The sequence below is a fragment of the Ursus arctos genome, unplaced genomic scaffold (genome assembly GCF_023065955.2).
Source record: "Ursus arctos isolate Adak ecotype North America unplaced genomic scaffold, UrsArc2.0 scaffold_20, whole genome shotgun sequence".
In the NCBI taxonomy this organism is placed as follows: Eukaryota; Metazoa; Chordata; class Mammalia; order Carnivora; family Ursidae; genus Ursus; species Ursus arctos.
In genome coordinates this window covers 54,497,654-54,515,236 of record NW_026622875.1, presented here as the reverse complement: position 1 = coordinate 54,515,236, position 17,583 = coordinate 54,497,654, and the positions used below count along the sequence as shown (strand labels likewise).

General features: G+C 38.9%; 1 protein-coding gene across 6 annotated transcripts in view; it reads right to left on the bottom strand.

Moving 5' to 3' along the window:
- The window catches only part of CNOT10 (CCR4-NOT transcription complex subunit 10), a 79,939-nt gene that overhangs the window by 16,503 nt on the left and 45,853 nt on the right, over positions 1–17,583 (bottom strand). For all 6 annotated transcript variants that reach the window (XM_026496688.4, XM_057315923.1, XM_057315924.1 and 3 more), the window contains 2 exons: positions 16,625–16,801; positions 15,671–15,751 (listed from right to left, as the gene is read on the bottom strand). In XM_026496688.4, coding sequence (XP_026352473.1) covers positions 15,671–15,751; positions 16,625–16,801 — 258 coding nt within the window. The remainder of the gene's footprint in view (positions 1–15,670; positions 15,752–16,624; positions 16,802–17,583) is intronic.

Sequence of the window (17,583 nt, the reverse complement as noted above, 5' to 3'; positions counted from 1 at the left end):
ATAATCCAAAAGACGGGCAATACCAAATGCTGGTGAGGATGTGAACACCTGCAATACTCATACACTGCGGGTGGGATTATAAAGCAGTACAGCCATTTTAGAACACAGTCTGGCAATTCCTCAAATGATTACACAGAATTACTATATGACCCAGCAATTCTACTTCTAGGTATATACCCAAGGAATATAAAAACATATGCCTGTGCAAACATTTGTACACAAATGTACATAGCAGCATTATTCATAATAGCGTAAAGACAAAAATAATCAAGGGGCGCCTGGCAGGCTCAATTGGTAGAACATGTGATCCTTGATCTCAGGGTTTTAAGTTCAAGCCCCACGCTGGCTATAGAGATTACTTAAAAAAAATTCTTCAAAAAAGTAAATAAAATTTTTTATTATTTTTTAAAGATTTTGTTTATTTATTTGACAGAGAGAGAGAGAAAGAGTGCATAAGCAGGGGGAGCAGCAGGCAGAGGGAGAAGCAGGCTCCCTGCTGAGCAAGGAGCATGATGCAAGACTCAATCCCAGGACCCTGGGATCATGACCTGAGCTGAAGGCAGACAATTAACTGACTGAACCACCCAGGCGTCCCGAAAATTTTTTTTAAAAAAAGGACAAATGATCAAAATGTCTATCAGTGAATGAAAGGATAAACAAAATGTTGTATATCCATATGATGAAATATTATTCAGCAATAAAAATGAATATGATATATGCTACAACTTGGGTAAATCCTGAAAACATTATCCTAAGTGAAGGAGGCCAGTCATAAAAGCCCACAACATTGATTCCATTCATATGAAAGTCCAGAATAGAAAACTCTATAGAGCTAGAAAGTAAATTAAATAGAGCTGGCGAGTAGACCGTGGCAAAGGAATGACAGCTAAAGGGTGCATGGTTTCTCTTTGAGGTGATGAAAATGTTCTAGAATTGACTGTGGTAATGGTTGCACAATTCTGTAAATATACTTAAAAACCACTGGATTGTAAATTTTAAATGGGCAAATTGCATGGGTGTGAATTATATCTCAATAAGTTTTAAAAACATAAGGTATCAGAAATCAATAAATGTTTTTTGTTACGATCTTAAAAGTATGCCCTTATAACTAATCATTGTATAAGAATCATTATCTCTCAAATCCATGTGGCAACATTAATATGTAAATCAAAGCAGATGGCCAAAATATCAATGCTGCACAAGCATCTACATTCTTTTTTTTTTTTTTTTTTAAGATTTTATTTATTTGAGAGAGGGCCAGAGGGAGAGAGCATGCATGCACATGAGCAGGGGGAGGGGCAGAGGGTGAGGGAGAAGCAGAATCCCCTGCTGAGCAGGGAGCCCAAACAGGGCTCAATTAATCCCAGGACCCTGGGATCATGACCTGAACTAAAGGTAGTCGCTTAACCAACTGAGCCACCCAGGTGTCCCTAGTGTCTACATTCTAAGATTCATTTGGAAATTAGGCCTTTTAAAGGCAAAAGTTTTTCTGAAGAGATATTCAGCTAAAATACATGGCATGTGAGAAAACTGGCATAGTAACAATATTACACATTTGTAGAAACCATGTATCAACAAATACAAACATTTCAAACAGTTCTAAAAACTCAGAGCCTGGGCGCCTAAGTGGTTCAGTCAGTTAAGCAGTGTTAAGTGGTTAAGCGTCTGACTCTTGGTTTGGTCTCAGGTCATGATCTCATGGATCATGAGATACTGCCTGGCACTGGGCTCTGCATTCAGCAGGGAGTCTGACTGAAGACTGCCTCTCCCTCCACTCATGTACCAGTGTGCCCTCTCTCAAATAATTTTTTTTTAAGGTTTTATTCATTTATTTGACAGAGAGAGACAGAGTACAAGCAGGAGGAGCAGGAGAGGGACAGGAGGAGAGGGACAGGGAGAAGCAGGCTCCCCACTGAGCAGGGAGCCAAAAGTGGGGCTCAATCCCAGGACCCTGGGATCATGACCCTGGCTGAAGGCAGATGCTTAACCAACTGAGCCACCCAGGTGCCCCTTAAATAAATAAATCCTTAAAAAAATAAAAATAAAAACTCAGAGCAGCACTGTCCAAAAGAAACATAATTGGAGCTGTAAGTGTAATTTTAAATTTTCTAGTAAACACATTACATAAAGTAGAAGAACAGGTGAAATTGTTTAGTTTTAATGTATTTAAAAATAATCCACCATATCATTTCAACATATAATCAATATAAAAAATACAATACACATTTTACATTGTTTTTGTTAGTAAGTTTTGAAATCCCTCGTTGTACCATACACTTAAACAGTGCACCTTTCATGTGCTTAGTGGTGACCTGGTAAGTGGCTCTGGTACAGGATACTGCAACCTTAGGGTCTAAGGAATATGTGCTAAATACAAATAGATGGGTTTTTTTTGTTGTTAAGAAACCAAATTTCCCATGTCCTGCCACCTCATAAATGGTATATAAGGGAAACTAACCATGTATCAATCATTAGTGGTTAAGTTATATTTTCCAAAAGAATATATTTTATTTTTTTATATGAGAGCGAGAGAGCGAGGAAGAGAGAGCACAGAGGGAGAAGCAGAATCGTGCTGAGCAGAGAGCCTGATGTGGGGTTTGATCCCAGGACCCTGAGATCATGACCTGAGCTAAAGGCAGATGCTTCACCGACTAAGCACCCAGGTGCCCCTCAAGAGAATATATTTAGAATTATATTAATTTTTGTAAAATTTCAAAATACCTTAAAATTTTAGGTATTTATTTATTTGATCTAAAATTTTTTTTTAGTCATCTCTACACCCAACATGGGGCTCAAACTCATAACCCCAAGATCAAGAATCACATATTCTACTGACTGAGCCACCCGGATTCCCCAATACCTTAAAATTTTAATGACATATAATTTGTATACACTAATATGCATCACTTTAAGTGTACAGTTTGAGGAGTTTGAATATATACATGTAACCACCAGCTCAATTAAGATACAGAACATTTCTATCACTGCAGAAAGATTCTTCCAGGTAATTCCTCCCAATCACTGCTCTGATTTCTGTTAGTTTTGTATAGTTTTGCCTGTCGTATAAATGGCATAAATGGAGTCATATAGTAGGCAACTTATACTGCATAAAAAAACACAAAATGTTTGGAAATTCTTTCATATTGATGTGTGCATCAATAATTTGTTGCTTTTTATAGCTGAACAGTATTCCAGTGTATACAGTGGATTATAATTTAGTTATCCGTTCTCTTACTAATGGTTACCTGGACTATTTCTAGTTTTTCTCTATCATGAATAAAGCTGCTATGATTTATTGAATGGACAAGTTTTCATTTATCTTGGGTAAATACCTAGAAATAGAATCACCTTTTATTTTGAAAATTTTAAGTCCTAGCATTTAAGGCTGTAGAATGTGTGTGTGCGCCGTGTGCGCGCGCACTTTCCTAATTGAATGCAACTGATGGCTTTGCAGAGCTCCGAGTGATTCAGGAACTGAACAATACTCTAACAGTGTTCATCTGCTCATCTGAGCCTCACAATTAAACTGCTTAGTTGATTTCTGAGATACTTCCTGATGTGGGGCAAATTTCTCTTTAATTGTGAGAATATTTTTCTGATAACTATCTTAATTCTAATATAGAATCTCACAATTGCTTCAGGTGTCATCTGTCTTCAAAAACATACTTGAAACTTGGTTAGAATGAATATTTTTTGGAAACCATCTTCATTTATATACAAATGAAAAAAAAATGAAACTATTCAAGAGGCTGTGAACCCATACCATAAGATGTGGCCATTAGAACACTCATGATAATTTACTGCATATTAGTTATGCTGGAAATAGGAAATGAGGTTTTACATTGGTGTCTTGGGTATTACAGGGTACAAGGGGTCCAATATAATAGTCCATAAAAACTAAACTATACACTAGTCACACACATTTCCAATCACATAAAGGAATTCAGGTCAGAAATAGATGAAATCTGTAAGAATTCCATGATCTTAACAGAAAACCAATGTCCTCAGCCTCCTTCCTTCTATAGAAGACAGCTGGCTCCTGCCACAGAACTGCCCTTTAACACGCCCAACTGCATTATGAGCTTTTATAGCTTCGAAGTTACAACGCAAATCTTTTACGACTCCTTCCCTGCACCATTTGTCTCCACGTTACCATTACTACTGTCTTGCACAGCAGTTCTTTTTATAAATCTACCCTAAGGCTCCTTCCATCTTGTTGCATTTCTTTTCTCCCATCTGCTCCATAAGAAAAAAGGTTAATATATACCAGCAAACCATCTTTACCTCACTTTATGATGATGGAATTCCCTATGGAGACCCTTTGCCCCTTTCCACAAAAATAGGGAAGTAATTTTATTTTCTCTGAAAATCATCAATCCTACTAGTGCACATGGAAAGCAAAGAGTTGTGCCATAAGGGTACAAAATTCAGAGAAGAAGTATGCCACTCTGCACATACCCTTCTCTTTAATGCCACTTTCAAAAGGCAAAATTAATTTACACAACTCTGCAGGTGTTCAACCATTAGAGAATAATATACTTGTGCAACTGCATAAAGCCATCCTAAGATTAGTACTCAAATAAATTTCTAAAAATTAAGTCAAATTTAAAAATTGTTTAAAATACTTTATTCATTTAGGATTCTCCTTAAAAACTGTGTACAATGATATTCACTGCAGCATTATTTGTAACATCAAAGACTGAAACATTAAAAACAGCTAAATATAAAGAAATGATAAAGTATGTCGTATCTATATAATGCAAGTCTATGTCCCTATTAGAAAGAATGAAACAGAGCTTTGTACCAATAAAGAGCAATCTCTAAAGATACATAGTCAGAGGAAAAAAGTAGGCTATGGAACAAGATGGGGACACTATCCAACTGCTAGTGTAAAACATACCATATATACATATGCTGGTACAGGAATGAGAAATCTCATTGAAAGGACATACAAGAAACCAGTAATTGGTTGCTCCTCAGGGAAGATCTTGGAAACAGAGGATGGGGATGGGTCAAATTTTACTTTTACTATACAACTTTTTTTTTTTAATTTTATTTTTAAGTAATCTATATACCTTAACATGGGGCTCAAAGTTCACGACCCTGAGATCAAGAGTCACACATTCCTCTGAGAAAGCCATGCGCTCCTTTACCGTATAACTTTTTGTACTGAGATTTTTATCCCACACAATAACCTATTAAAAACAGATGAACCCCTTAGATAAATATAACATGCAGGTGGCTCCATAAGAGAGATATCTCTAGAAAACATTTGGAATACTGGGGAAAACAGTTTATTTTTATGCAAATTAAAGCATTTACCCAAATATTGTCCGGGCTGAGCACTACAATCTACCTCTTTCCCAACAGCTCACTTTATACAAAATACAGTTTAGCTTTACTTCATTTGCTTTGTTTTTACAGATTTCCTTTCAGGACAAGAGTCTAACATGGTGAGTTTCAGTTGTATGACTGGTACTTGATTGCTTTTTAAAAATTCAATTTTATTTCACTCAATGGCACCATTCCTCTGTATATTTTGTTATTGCTGTTGTTTCACTGGTAATGTTTTTTGGTTTGTTTTTTTTTTAAAGATTTGAGAGCGAGCAAGCAAGAGTGAGCATACACACGCCCCTCTGTATGAGGCGGGTAGGGGGGAGAGGGAGATGGAGAGAAGCAGACTCCTAACATGGGGCTCGATCTCATGACCCTAAGATCATGATCTGAGCTGAAATCAAGAGCTCGACACTTAACCAAATGAGCCACCCAGGAACCCCTTCACTGGTAATTTTTTACAGTACTTTTATTTCCTTGCTATCTTATGACTCATCTGAGAATTTAAGAAATTTTAATGTAACTAAAGATTACTGAAGAAAACATTTATTATTATTTTTTAAAGATTTTATTTGAGAGAGAGAGAGAAACAGAAAGAGAGAGAGCACGAGCAGAGGGGAGAGGGAGAAGCTGGCTCTCCACTGAGCAGGGAGCCCAACTCAGGGCTCAACGCCAGGACCCCAGGATCATGACCTGAGCCAACGGCAAACACCTAAGAGACTGAGCCATCCAGGCACCCCAAGAAAACATTTAATTAACTCTGTCAAGTTTTAAAAAACCGAAACTCTACTTTTTTTTTTTTTTTTAAGATTTTATTTATTTGTTTGACAGAGAGAGAGATAGCCAGCGAGAGAGGGAACACAAGCAGGGGGAGTGGGAGAGGAAGAAGCAGGCTCCTATCAGAGGAGCCTGATGCGGGGCTTGATCCCATAGCGCCGGGATCACGCCCTGAGCCGAAGGCAGACGCTTAACCGCTGTGCCACCCAGGTGCCCCCGAAACTCTACTTTCAAAATCTTAAATGACCAACTCCCTTCTAACTAAACTTGAGATTTAATCCTCCATAGAATCAGAGGAATAATTCTTTCCTCCTAATAATAAAACCCCGGACAGAGAGGGCATTAATACAAAGTGAGAATTCATGGTATACTTCAACAGAACAAAATAAAGTTGCTGTCTAGGGGAGAATGGTGCATGGAGCCCTGCAATCATGGACAGAAATGCCCTGTCATGAACACACTGATCTGACAGAATATGATCAGAAAAGGGCACATCTTGGGGGCATCTGGGTGGCTTAGTCAGTTAAGTATCTGACTCTTGATTTCAGCTCAGGTCAGGATCTTGGGGTTGTGGGATCGGGCCCTACGTCTGGCTCTGCACTCAGTGGGGATTTTGCTTGAGATTCTCCCTCCCTCTGCCTCTGCCTCTGCCCCTCCCCCTGATTTCACGTTCACACACACACACACTCTCTCTCTCTCTCTCTCCCTCTCAAAATAAATGAATAAAAATCCTAAAAAAAGAAAAAAAAAAGGGCACATCTTTATTTAAATGGAAAAAAGAGAGAGAGAGAGAGAGGGAGAGAGGAGGACACATCCCTCTGGCCAATCTTCCTCCAAAAACACTAGGCATGCAAATGAGGGGCTTCAATAACATTAATGAAATATCTTCCTTTTTAAAGAGAAAAACTAGGTATCCAATAAGAAAATAAAAATCACCAGTTATTCCACCATTCAGGGATAACCACCATGAAGGTTTTGACATAGATCCTTCCAAATTTTTTATACAAATAAACATATACATGTTATTTTATAAAAATGTAATTTAAAACTGTTTAGACATAAAATCTTAACATTTCATAGTTTTGTCTCATGCTTTATTTGAAAGTTAAATGAAGTTAATCAAATGGACTACACTATGAAAAATTACACATAGTACAGATAGATCCCTACCTTATTCATTTCTATAAAATACATTCTAGATGAAACAGAAATTTAGATTTGTGGTTGTGACAGTGCTAGAAGACATGGGTGAATTATACTCTCATCCTCAGAGGCAAGAAGGCCTTTCTACACATTAAATGAATACTTATGAAATTGTTTACAACTAAGTGTCATAAACAATGTCAGAAATAATAAAGGCGAACTTCTGTAACAGACAAGAACTCTTATAAAAACAAAAAGGATGAAAAACCCAATATGAAAATGGTAAATTCTACAAACAGGAGGTTCACAGAAAAAGAAATACAAGCCATCAGTAAATCTTGGCATCAGATTGAGCACCTTGAGCAGACTGAAAGAAATGCAAAATTTTAAAGTGAGGTCATTTTTCACTTCTCAGGGTAATAAAATATCACAAGAAAAAAGAGACACCCCAAATTTCACCACCTAATAACTAAGCTACTAATTAATATCATTTTCTCCTAAGTGTCTACCATCTGCTTTTTCTTTTTTTAAAAGATTTATTTGAGAGAGAGAGAGCAAGCACGCAAGCTGGGGGAGGAGCAGAGCCCCACATGGGGTTTGAACCCACAATCCTAAGATCAGACCTGAGCTGAAATCAAGAGTTTGACCCTAAACCGACTGAGCCACCAGGTGCTCCTCAACATCTGCTTTTGAAGGCAGTGTGTTTTTCCTCTAATTCCCCAATACCTTTCACAAGGCTAGCACTGTTTGTTCCAAAAAAAATGGGAATAAATGAAATGTTTTCCAAAAGTAATCCATCAATTTATAATACTACCAGCAACATATATATGTTTAAATGTACTTCTGTCATTCTTTTGCAGTAGGCAAAAACACAAGAAATCATGGCTCTTAAAAATATATATATATAATGATGAAAGAAATAATGGCTCAGGGTGCCTGGGTGGCTCAGTGTTTAAGTGTCTGCCTTTGGCTCAGGTCATGATCCCAGGGTCCTGGGATCGAGCCCCGAATCAGGCTCCTTGCTCGGCAGGAAGCCTGCTTCTCCCTCTCCCACTCCCCTTGCTTGTGTTCCCTCTTTTGCTGTCTCTCTCTGTCAAATAAATAAATAAAATCTTAAAAAAAAAAAAAAAAGAAATAATGGCTTTCTTCTCATTTTAATTTGCAGTTCTATTATTGAAATCATTTTTTTTTTTAAAGATTTTATTTATTTGACAGAGAGAGACAGACAGTGAGAGAGGGAACACAAACAGGGGAAATGGGAGAGGAAGAAGCAGGCTTCCAGCGGAACATGGAGCCCGATGCGGGGCTCGACCCCAGGGAACCTGGATCACGCCCTGAGCTGAAGGCAGACGCTTAACGACTGAGCCACCCAGGCGCCCCTGAAATCATTTTTCAAAGTAATGCTATATGATTCAGCCTAGCTCCAAAACCAGTATGAAGAAATTACAGTCAAATTGTATCAAATCTGTTGAAAGATAAATTTATAGACTTAAAGTCAGCTAACTCCAAGACAAGAGTTTAAATGATGAAAATCGGAGGGGGAAAAGATGGTGGAGGAGTAGAGGACCCTTTTTTCAGCTGGTCCCCTGTGAATCGAGCTGGATATCTACCAGAGCATCCTGAACACCCATGAAATCAGCCTGAGACATAGGTAGATACATCTGGATCTCTACAAAGGAACATCTCCAGTGCTGAGTATTGAGGTATGAAACGGGGAGCTGTGAATCCGTGCACAGATAGCAGAAGATAAACGGAAGGGGGAGGGAGCCGCCGCGCTAGGCACCGGGAAGCAGTAGCCACCTGCACTGGGGATGGGCAGGACTCGCGGACCGGTACCCAGGAGAAAGCAGACTGAGACCGTGAGCCTGGGAATGTGCACGTGGCCAGACTGAAAACTGGAGCTCCAGAGCACTCACTGGAACCGGACTGAAACCGGGAGTCCGGGGCACACACTTGAAGTAGACTGAAACCGGGAGCTCAGGAGCGAGCGCGGAACCAGACGGAAAACCAGCGCTCCAGAGCGCACGCGCGAACCACACCCAAACAGGGAGCTCAGGAGTGCACATGGCAACCGGGGGTGGCTGGTGGTGTTAGAAGCACAAAGGACAGAGATGTGCCAGCCCTGGAAGCAAGGGCTGGGAGAGTGGCTATGGGGTGCACATCCCAGGATGCTGCGAGGTTTTTGGCAGCACCGATGAGAACAGAGTTAAAGTGGCCAAGAGAGCTCAGTGGAGAGCAGTCTGTGATCTCTGTTCTAAAAGAGGCTAGGATACGGCCACTGCTGCTCTGACTCTCAGAAAAGGCACAGAAAGCTGCCAGGAGAAGCCGACACAGAACAAAAGCCCGGAAATACCGGTTCACATTGCCCATCCCCATCCCCCCTCGCAGGGGACACAGAGACTCTACCCAAACAGGGTTGCCTGAGTATCAGCGCAGCAGTCCCCTCCCCCAGAAGGCAGGGTGAAAAATCAAGAAGCCCACATCCCTAAGGTCCCTATAAAACAAGTGCACACTGCCTGAGTCCTGGTCAATAATTTGGGCTCTGGGCATCCCTGCAACCTCTCCTCATCAGAATGACAAGAAGGAGGAACCTTCAGTATAGAAAGGACACAGAGACTGTGGCCTCTGCCACAGAACTGATGGATATGGATGTAATCAAATCGTCAGAAATGGAGTTCAGAGTAATAATGGTCAAGATGATGTGTAGGCTTGAGAAAATTATTAACGAAAATATTAACGAGAATATAGAATCTCTAAGGGCAGAAATGAGAGCGTATCTGGCAGAAATTAAAATGCTATGAATCAAATGCAGTCTAAACTAGACGCTCTGACGGCCAGGGTAAATGAGGCAGAAGAACAAATTAGTGAATTGGAAGACGGGATGGTAGAAGAGAAAGTAAAAACGGAAACTTGGCTCAAAAAATCCAATCTCAAAAAAAAAAAAAAAATCCAATCTCAAGAATGTAGATTACGGGAGATTACTGACTCAATGAAACGTTCCAATGTCAGAATCATCGGCATCCCTGAGGGGGTGGAGAAAGAGAGAGGTCTAGAAGAGATATTTGTACAAATTGTAGCTGAGAACTTCCCTAATCTGGCAAAGGAAACAAGCATTCGTGTCCAAGAGGCAGAGAGGACCCCTCCCAAGATCAATGAGAACAGACCTACACCACGTCACGTCATAGTGCATTCTGCAAATAATAGATCCAAGGATACACTATTGAAAGCAGCCAGGGGGAAGAAAATCCTTACGTACAGAGGGAAGAATATCAGAATAACGTCAGACCTGTATACACAGACCTGGCAGGCCAGGAAGGGTTGGCAGGGTATTTTCAAAGCTCTAACTGAGAAGAACATGCAGCCAAGGATCCTTTATCCAGCAAGGCTGTCATTCAGAATTGATGCAGAGATAAGGACCTTCCAGGGTCGGCAGAAACTGAAGGAATTCATGACCACCAAGCCAGCCCTACAAGAGATATTAAGGGGCGTTCTATAAAAGTAAAAAAGCCCCAAGAGTGATACAGAACAGAAACTTACAATCTATAGAAACAAAGACTTCACAGGAAACATGACATCATTAAAATCGTATCTCTCAATAATCACTCTCAATGTGAATGGCCTAAATCCTCCCATAATGCCACAGGGTTGCAGACTGGATAAAAAGACATGACCCATCCATTTGCTATCTACAAGAGACTCATTTTGAACCTAAAGATACATCCAGACTGAAAGTGAAGGGATGGAAAACCATTTTTCATGCCAATGGACCTCAAAAGAAAGCTGGGGTAGCAATTCTCATATCAGACAGATTAGATTTTAAACTAAAGACTATAGTTAAAGATACAGAAGGACACTATATTATTCTGAAAGGATGTATCCAACAAGTGGCTATGTCAATTATAAATATCTATGCCCCCAACAGGGGAGGAGCTAGATACATAAGCCAACTCTTAACCAGAATAAAGAGACATATAGATAAAAATATGTTAATAGTAGGGACCTCAACACTCCACTATCAGCAATAGACAGATCACCTAAGCAGAAAATCAACAAAGAAACAAGAACTTTGAATGACATAACAGACCAGATGGACCTCATAGATATATACAGAATACTAGACCCAAGAACAACAGAATACTCATTCTTTTCGAATGCACATGGAACTTCCTCCAGCACAGACCATATATACTGAGTCACAAAACAGGTGTCAACTGATACCAAAAGACTGAGATTATTCCCTGCATATTCTCAGACCACAATGCTTTGAAACTGGAACTCAATCACAAGGAAAAATTTGGAAGAAACTCCAACACTTGGAAATTAAGAACCATCCTGCTCAAGAATGATTGGGTAAACCAGGTAATTAAGAAGGAGATTAAGCAATTTTTGGAGACCAACGAAAATGAAAACACATTGGTCCAAAACCTATGGGACACTGCAAAGGCGGTCCTAAGGGGAAAATACATAGCCATCCAAGCCTCACTCAAAAGAATAGAAAAATCTAAAATGCAGTTTTTATATTCTCACCTCAAGAAGCTGGAGCTGGAACAGAAGAACAGGACTAACCCACGCACAAGAAGGCAGGTGATCAAGATTAGAGCAGAGATCAATGAATTAGAAACCAGGAGCACAGTAGAGCAGATCAACAGAACTAGAAGCTGGGTTTTTGAAAGAATAAATAACATCGAAAAGCCACTGGCCAGAATAGAGAAAGGACCCAAATTAATAAAATTATGAATGAAAGGGGAGAGATCACAACCAACACCAATGAAATAGGAAGGATCATTAGAAACTTTTATCAACAGCTTTATGCCAATAAATTAAACAACCTGGAAGAAATGGATGCCTTCCTGGAAACCTATAAACTACCAAGACTGAAACAGGAAAAAACTGATTAAACAGACCGATTATTATGAAAAGATTGAAACAGTGATCAAAAACCTCCCCCAAAACCAGAGTCCAGGGCTTGACGGAATCCCCAGGGAATTCTACCAAACATTCAAAGAAGAAATAATACCTATTCTCCTGAAGCTGTTTCAAAAAATAGAAACAGAAGGAAAACTACCAAACTCATTCTGTGAGGCCAGTATTACCTTGATCCCCAAACCAGGAAAAGACCCCATCAAAACGGAGAATTACAGACCGATATCCCTGATGAATATAGATGCCAAAATTCTCAACAAGATCCTAGCTAATAGGGTCCAACAGTACATTAAAAGGATTACCCATCATGACCAAGTGGGATTCATCCCTGGGATGCAAGGGTGGTTCAACATTCGCAAATCAATCAGTGTGATAAATCATATCAACAAAAAAAGTCACGAACCATATGATCCTTTCAATTGATGCAGAAAAAGCATCTGACAAAATACAGCATCCTTTTCTGATTAAAACCCTTCAGAGTGTAGGGATAGAGGGTACATTCCTCAATTTCATAAAAACCATCTATGAAAAGCCTACAGCGAATATCATTCTCAATGGAGAAAAGCTGAAAGGCTTTCCCTTAAGATCAGGAACACAACAAGGATGCCCACTCTTGCCATTATTATTCAACATAGTACTAGAAGTCCTTGCAACAGCAATCAGACAACAAAAAGGGATAAAAGGTATCCAAATCGGCAAAGAAGAAGTCAAACTGTCTCTCTTCGCAGATGACATGATACGCTATATGGAAAACCCAAAAGACTCCACCCCCAAACTACTAGAACTTATAGAGCAATTCAGTAATGTGGTGGGAAACAAAATCAATGCTCAGAAATCAGTTGCATTTCTATACACGAACAATGAGACTGAAGAAAGAGAAATTAGGGAATCCATTCCATTTACAATAGCACCAGAAATCAAACGTTATCTCGGAATTAACTTAACCAGAGACGTAAAGGATCTATATTCTAGAAACTATAGATCACTCTTGAAAGACATTGAAGAAGACACAAAAAGATGGAAAAATATTCCACGCTCATGGATCGGAAGAATTAACATAGTTAAAATGTCTATGCTAGCTACCCTGAGCAATCTACACTTTCAATGCCATCCCGATCAAAATACCAATGACATTTTTCAAAGAACTGGAACAAACAGCCCTTACATTTGTATGGAACCAGAAAAGGCCCCGAATTGCCAAGGAATTGTTGAAAAGGAAAAACAAAGTGCGGGAGTCACGTTGCCAGATTTCAAGCTGTACTACAAAGCTGTGATCACAAAGACAGCATGGTATTGGCACAAAAACAGACACACAGACCAATGGAACAGAATAGAGAACCCAGAAATGGACCCTCGGCTCTTTGGGCAACTAATCTTGACGAAGCAGGAAAAAACACCCAGTGGAAAAAAGACAGTCTCTTCAATAAATGGTGATGGGAAAATTGAACAACTGCATGCAAAAGAATGAAACTTGACCACTCTCTCACACCAGACACAAAGATAAACTCCAAATGGATGAAAGACCTCGATGTGAGACAGGAATCCATCAAAATCCTAGAGAACATAGGCAGCAACCTCTCTGACATCGGCCACAGCAACTTTTTTCATACATCTCTAAAGGCAAGAGAGACAAAAGAAAACGAACTTGTGGGACTTCATCAAGATCAAAAGCTTCTGCACAGCCAAGGAAACAGTCCAAAAAACTAAGAGGCAGCCCACGGAATGGGAGAAGATATTTGCAAGTGACAGTACTGATAAAAGACTAGTATCCAAGATCTACAAAGAACTTCTCAAACTCGAAACACGAGAAACAAATAATAAAGTAAAAAAATGGGCAGAAGATATGAACAGACACTTTTCCAATGAAGACATACAAATGGCTAACAGACACATGAAAAAAGGTTCAAAATCATTGGCCATCAGGGAAATTCAAATCAAAACCACATTGAGACACCACATTACGCCAGTAAGAATGGCAAAAATGGACAAGGCAGGAAACAACAAATGTTGGAGAGGATGTGGACAAAGGGGATCCCTCTTACACTGTTGGTGGGAATGCAAGTTGGTACAGCCACTTTGGAAAACCGTGTGGAGGTCCCTTAAAAAGTTAAAAATTGAGCTGTCCTATGATCCAGCAATTTCACTACTGGGTATTTACCCCAAAGATAAAAACGTAGTGAAGAGAGGCGCCATATGCACCCCAACGTTCATAGCAGCATTGTCCGCAATAGCTAAATTGTGGAAGGAGACGAGATGCCTTTCAAAAGACGAATAGATTGAGAAGATGTGGTCCATATATACAATGGAATATTACTCAGCCATCAGAAAGAATGATTACCCAACATTTGCAGCAACATGGATGGGACCGGACGAGATTATGCTAAGTGAAATAAGTCAAGCAGAGAAAGACAATTATCTTATGGTTTCACTCATTTATGGAACATAATACATAGCAGGAAGATTGGTAGAAGCAGGAAGGGAAGACTAAAGGGGGGGTAAACAGAGGGTGAATGAACCATGAGAGACTACGGACTCTGGGAAACAAACTGAGGGATTCAGAGGGTAGGCGGGTGAGGGATTCAGAGGGGAGGCGGGTGGGGGATTGAGATAGGCCAGTGATGGGTATTAAGGAGGGCACATATTGCGTGGTGCACTGGGTGTTATATGAAAATAATGAATCATGGAACATTGCATCAGAAACTAAGGATATACTGTATGGTGACTAACGTAACATAATAAAAACTATTATAAAAAAAAGGAAAAAAATAAATGAAAATCACACTCAGACTCATCAGTCTAATTGCTGAAAAACAGAGACAATCTACAGATAGAAAAAAGGCACCTCTGTACGATGAGTATAAATTTCCAATCAGAAATCACAGAGGTTGAAGATAATGCAGTGACCTCTTCAAAGAGCTGACTGAAAGGAAAAACAAACTCTACCAACCTAGAGTTCTGTCTTCAGTGAAAATATCCTGCAAGAATGAAGATGAAATAAAGACAATTACAGATTTAAACAGTTAAAAAAAAAACAACAACCTAGGAAAATTAAGACCTGTATTACAAGAAATGTGGAAAGGAGAGCCTCAGAATGAAGGGAAATGATAATGTTATGGAAACTAGGATCTGCCGAAAGGGGTGATTATGTGGCTAAATATGAAAGACAGCTTTCTTTCTTTTAAGATTTTATTTTTAAGTAGTCTCTACCCAATGTGGGGCTCAAACTCACAACCCCGAGATCAAGAGTTGCATCCTCCACCAACTGAGCCAGCCAGGTACCTGAGAAGCAAATATTCTTAAAAATTATTAATAAATTGAATCCAACAATTTATAAAAAAAGTTAATACATTCTGACTACTGGGGTTTAAACACAAGATTTAAAGGTTGGTGTAACATTTGACATTCCATCAATATAATTCATAACATTAACAAAATAAAGAAGATTAAAAATAATGTGCAATAGATGCTATACTAATTTTGTTCAGATACTCACTTTAAGTTTTCTAATTCCTGTTTTCTCAATGGAGAAGAAGGTGGAGCTGGAATGAACTTATCTCCATCATGGCTTTTACCGCTAAAATAAAGATAGACTCTAAATTACAAAGAGCAAATAAACAATTAAATATAAAATTGTTTCCCTAACCCACTCCCATGCCATTTTTTATGCGAAACATATACAAGAGCCAAAAACAACAAATGCAAAATGCTTAGTAATTGGTATCACCGATGTGGTAGAGCTATACTATATTTCAGTTTCTTTCCTCCAGTACACAACACTGCTTTTAAAAATTTCTAACTGCAAACAATATCACTACAAAAGAAACCACTCATGTATTTTCACATTTCTTGGTCTTCTGATTGCTTTTTATCAACTACAGTAAAACATAAACCCCTGATGGAGGAAAAAACAAAAAAGCCCCCACAATTTTGTTTCAAATTTTCTTTAATAAATGTTATTTCTATCATAATCAAGAAAAAAACGCAGGGATGAAAGACTTGAATTTAAAGGTGCCATGTATAAAAAGAACTTTATATATAATGGTGTTTTACTATTACCAGAAGCTCTCTTAATTTTTAGAGATTAATATTTAATTTATACAATAACACTAGAAATTAATATAGAAATATTCTGGTGGTTAATGGTTTATGGTATGTATGGAGAACGTAAAAACAAAGTGCTGTCTCTGAGAGCAACAGGATTTCTTTACAACTATTCCTCCTGTCAATGAAAAGCTGTTTCTTTCCACTTTTCTCTTCTAAGGTTCTCTCCTCTCTCATTTCTCTCTTCCAGAAATACTTAACATTCATACTTTCCCTTCTTATTATTCAAAACAGGGGATTTCGGAAATAAGGGCTCAAGATTTTAGGAATTCATCTAAAGGACAAAGAGGCTTACTAATGAAGTCCTGAAGGGTTTCACCAAATGAGGCCAAGGGGATTAGAATACCTGCAAGTTTCACTGCTTTCACTGCTCTCCGTGTTCCCACCTAATTGATTACTATTTTTAGACCCATTTTCCTGCTTCGGATCTTGCTGTTCTTCAGGCAACAGCAACAAGGCATTTCTAAGACAAATGGCTGCAAACTCCATACTGGCTACAGGAATGGCTGAAGACTGTCCATCACTTAAACAAAACAAAACAAAACAAAAAACAACCAAAAACCAAATCAGCTAAGTAAATAACTTAGAAATAAATAAGACTTTTCTATTATTGGAATAAAACCAGTATAACTGTAAATGAAAATTTGCCAACAGGTAGAAATTTGAAAATAAGCAGTTATAAGAGAATCCTAAAGAACGTAAATCCTAAATATTAATATAAGATTTAAAAAGTATGCATAATATATTGCAAGTATACACATCACGGAAGTTGTATCTCTAGGAATGGGACTAAGGATGGAAACCAACTTGAAGGTTATCTGCAGTGTGGACATTAACGTAACAAAAGAGCTAAAGACAAGGAAAATCCGTATTGAGGGCCAGCGCAAGTATAGTAGGAACTGGAAAGAAAGTAGATTTTCACATCTGAGCCTTGTTTCGGTTGATCCTTGCTCTTGAAAATGCTATATTTTTAACTTTTGTCTTGTAATTCTTTTGAGATTTTTTTTAAGATTTTATTTATGTGACAGAGAGACAGCCAGCGAGAGAGGGAACACAGCAGGGGAGTGAGAGAGGAAGAAGCAGGCTCCCAGCGGAGGAGCCCGACGTGGGACTCGATCCTGGAACGCCGGGATCACGCCCTGAGCGAAAGGCAGACGCTTAACGACTGCGCTACCCAGGCGCCCCTCTTTTGAGATTTTATATAACTTTCTCTTGGTTCAATACACCAAACTAAGCTTTACTAGGGAAAAAAAGGGGAAAAGTAGTAATAATTTTGAAAATGTAGGAAAATGATCTTTTATCTTA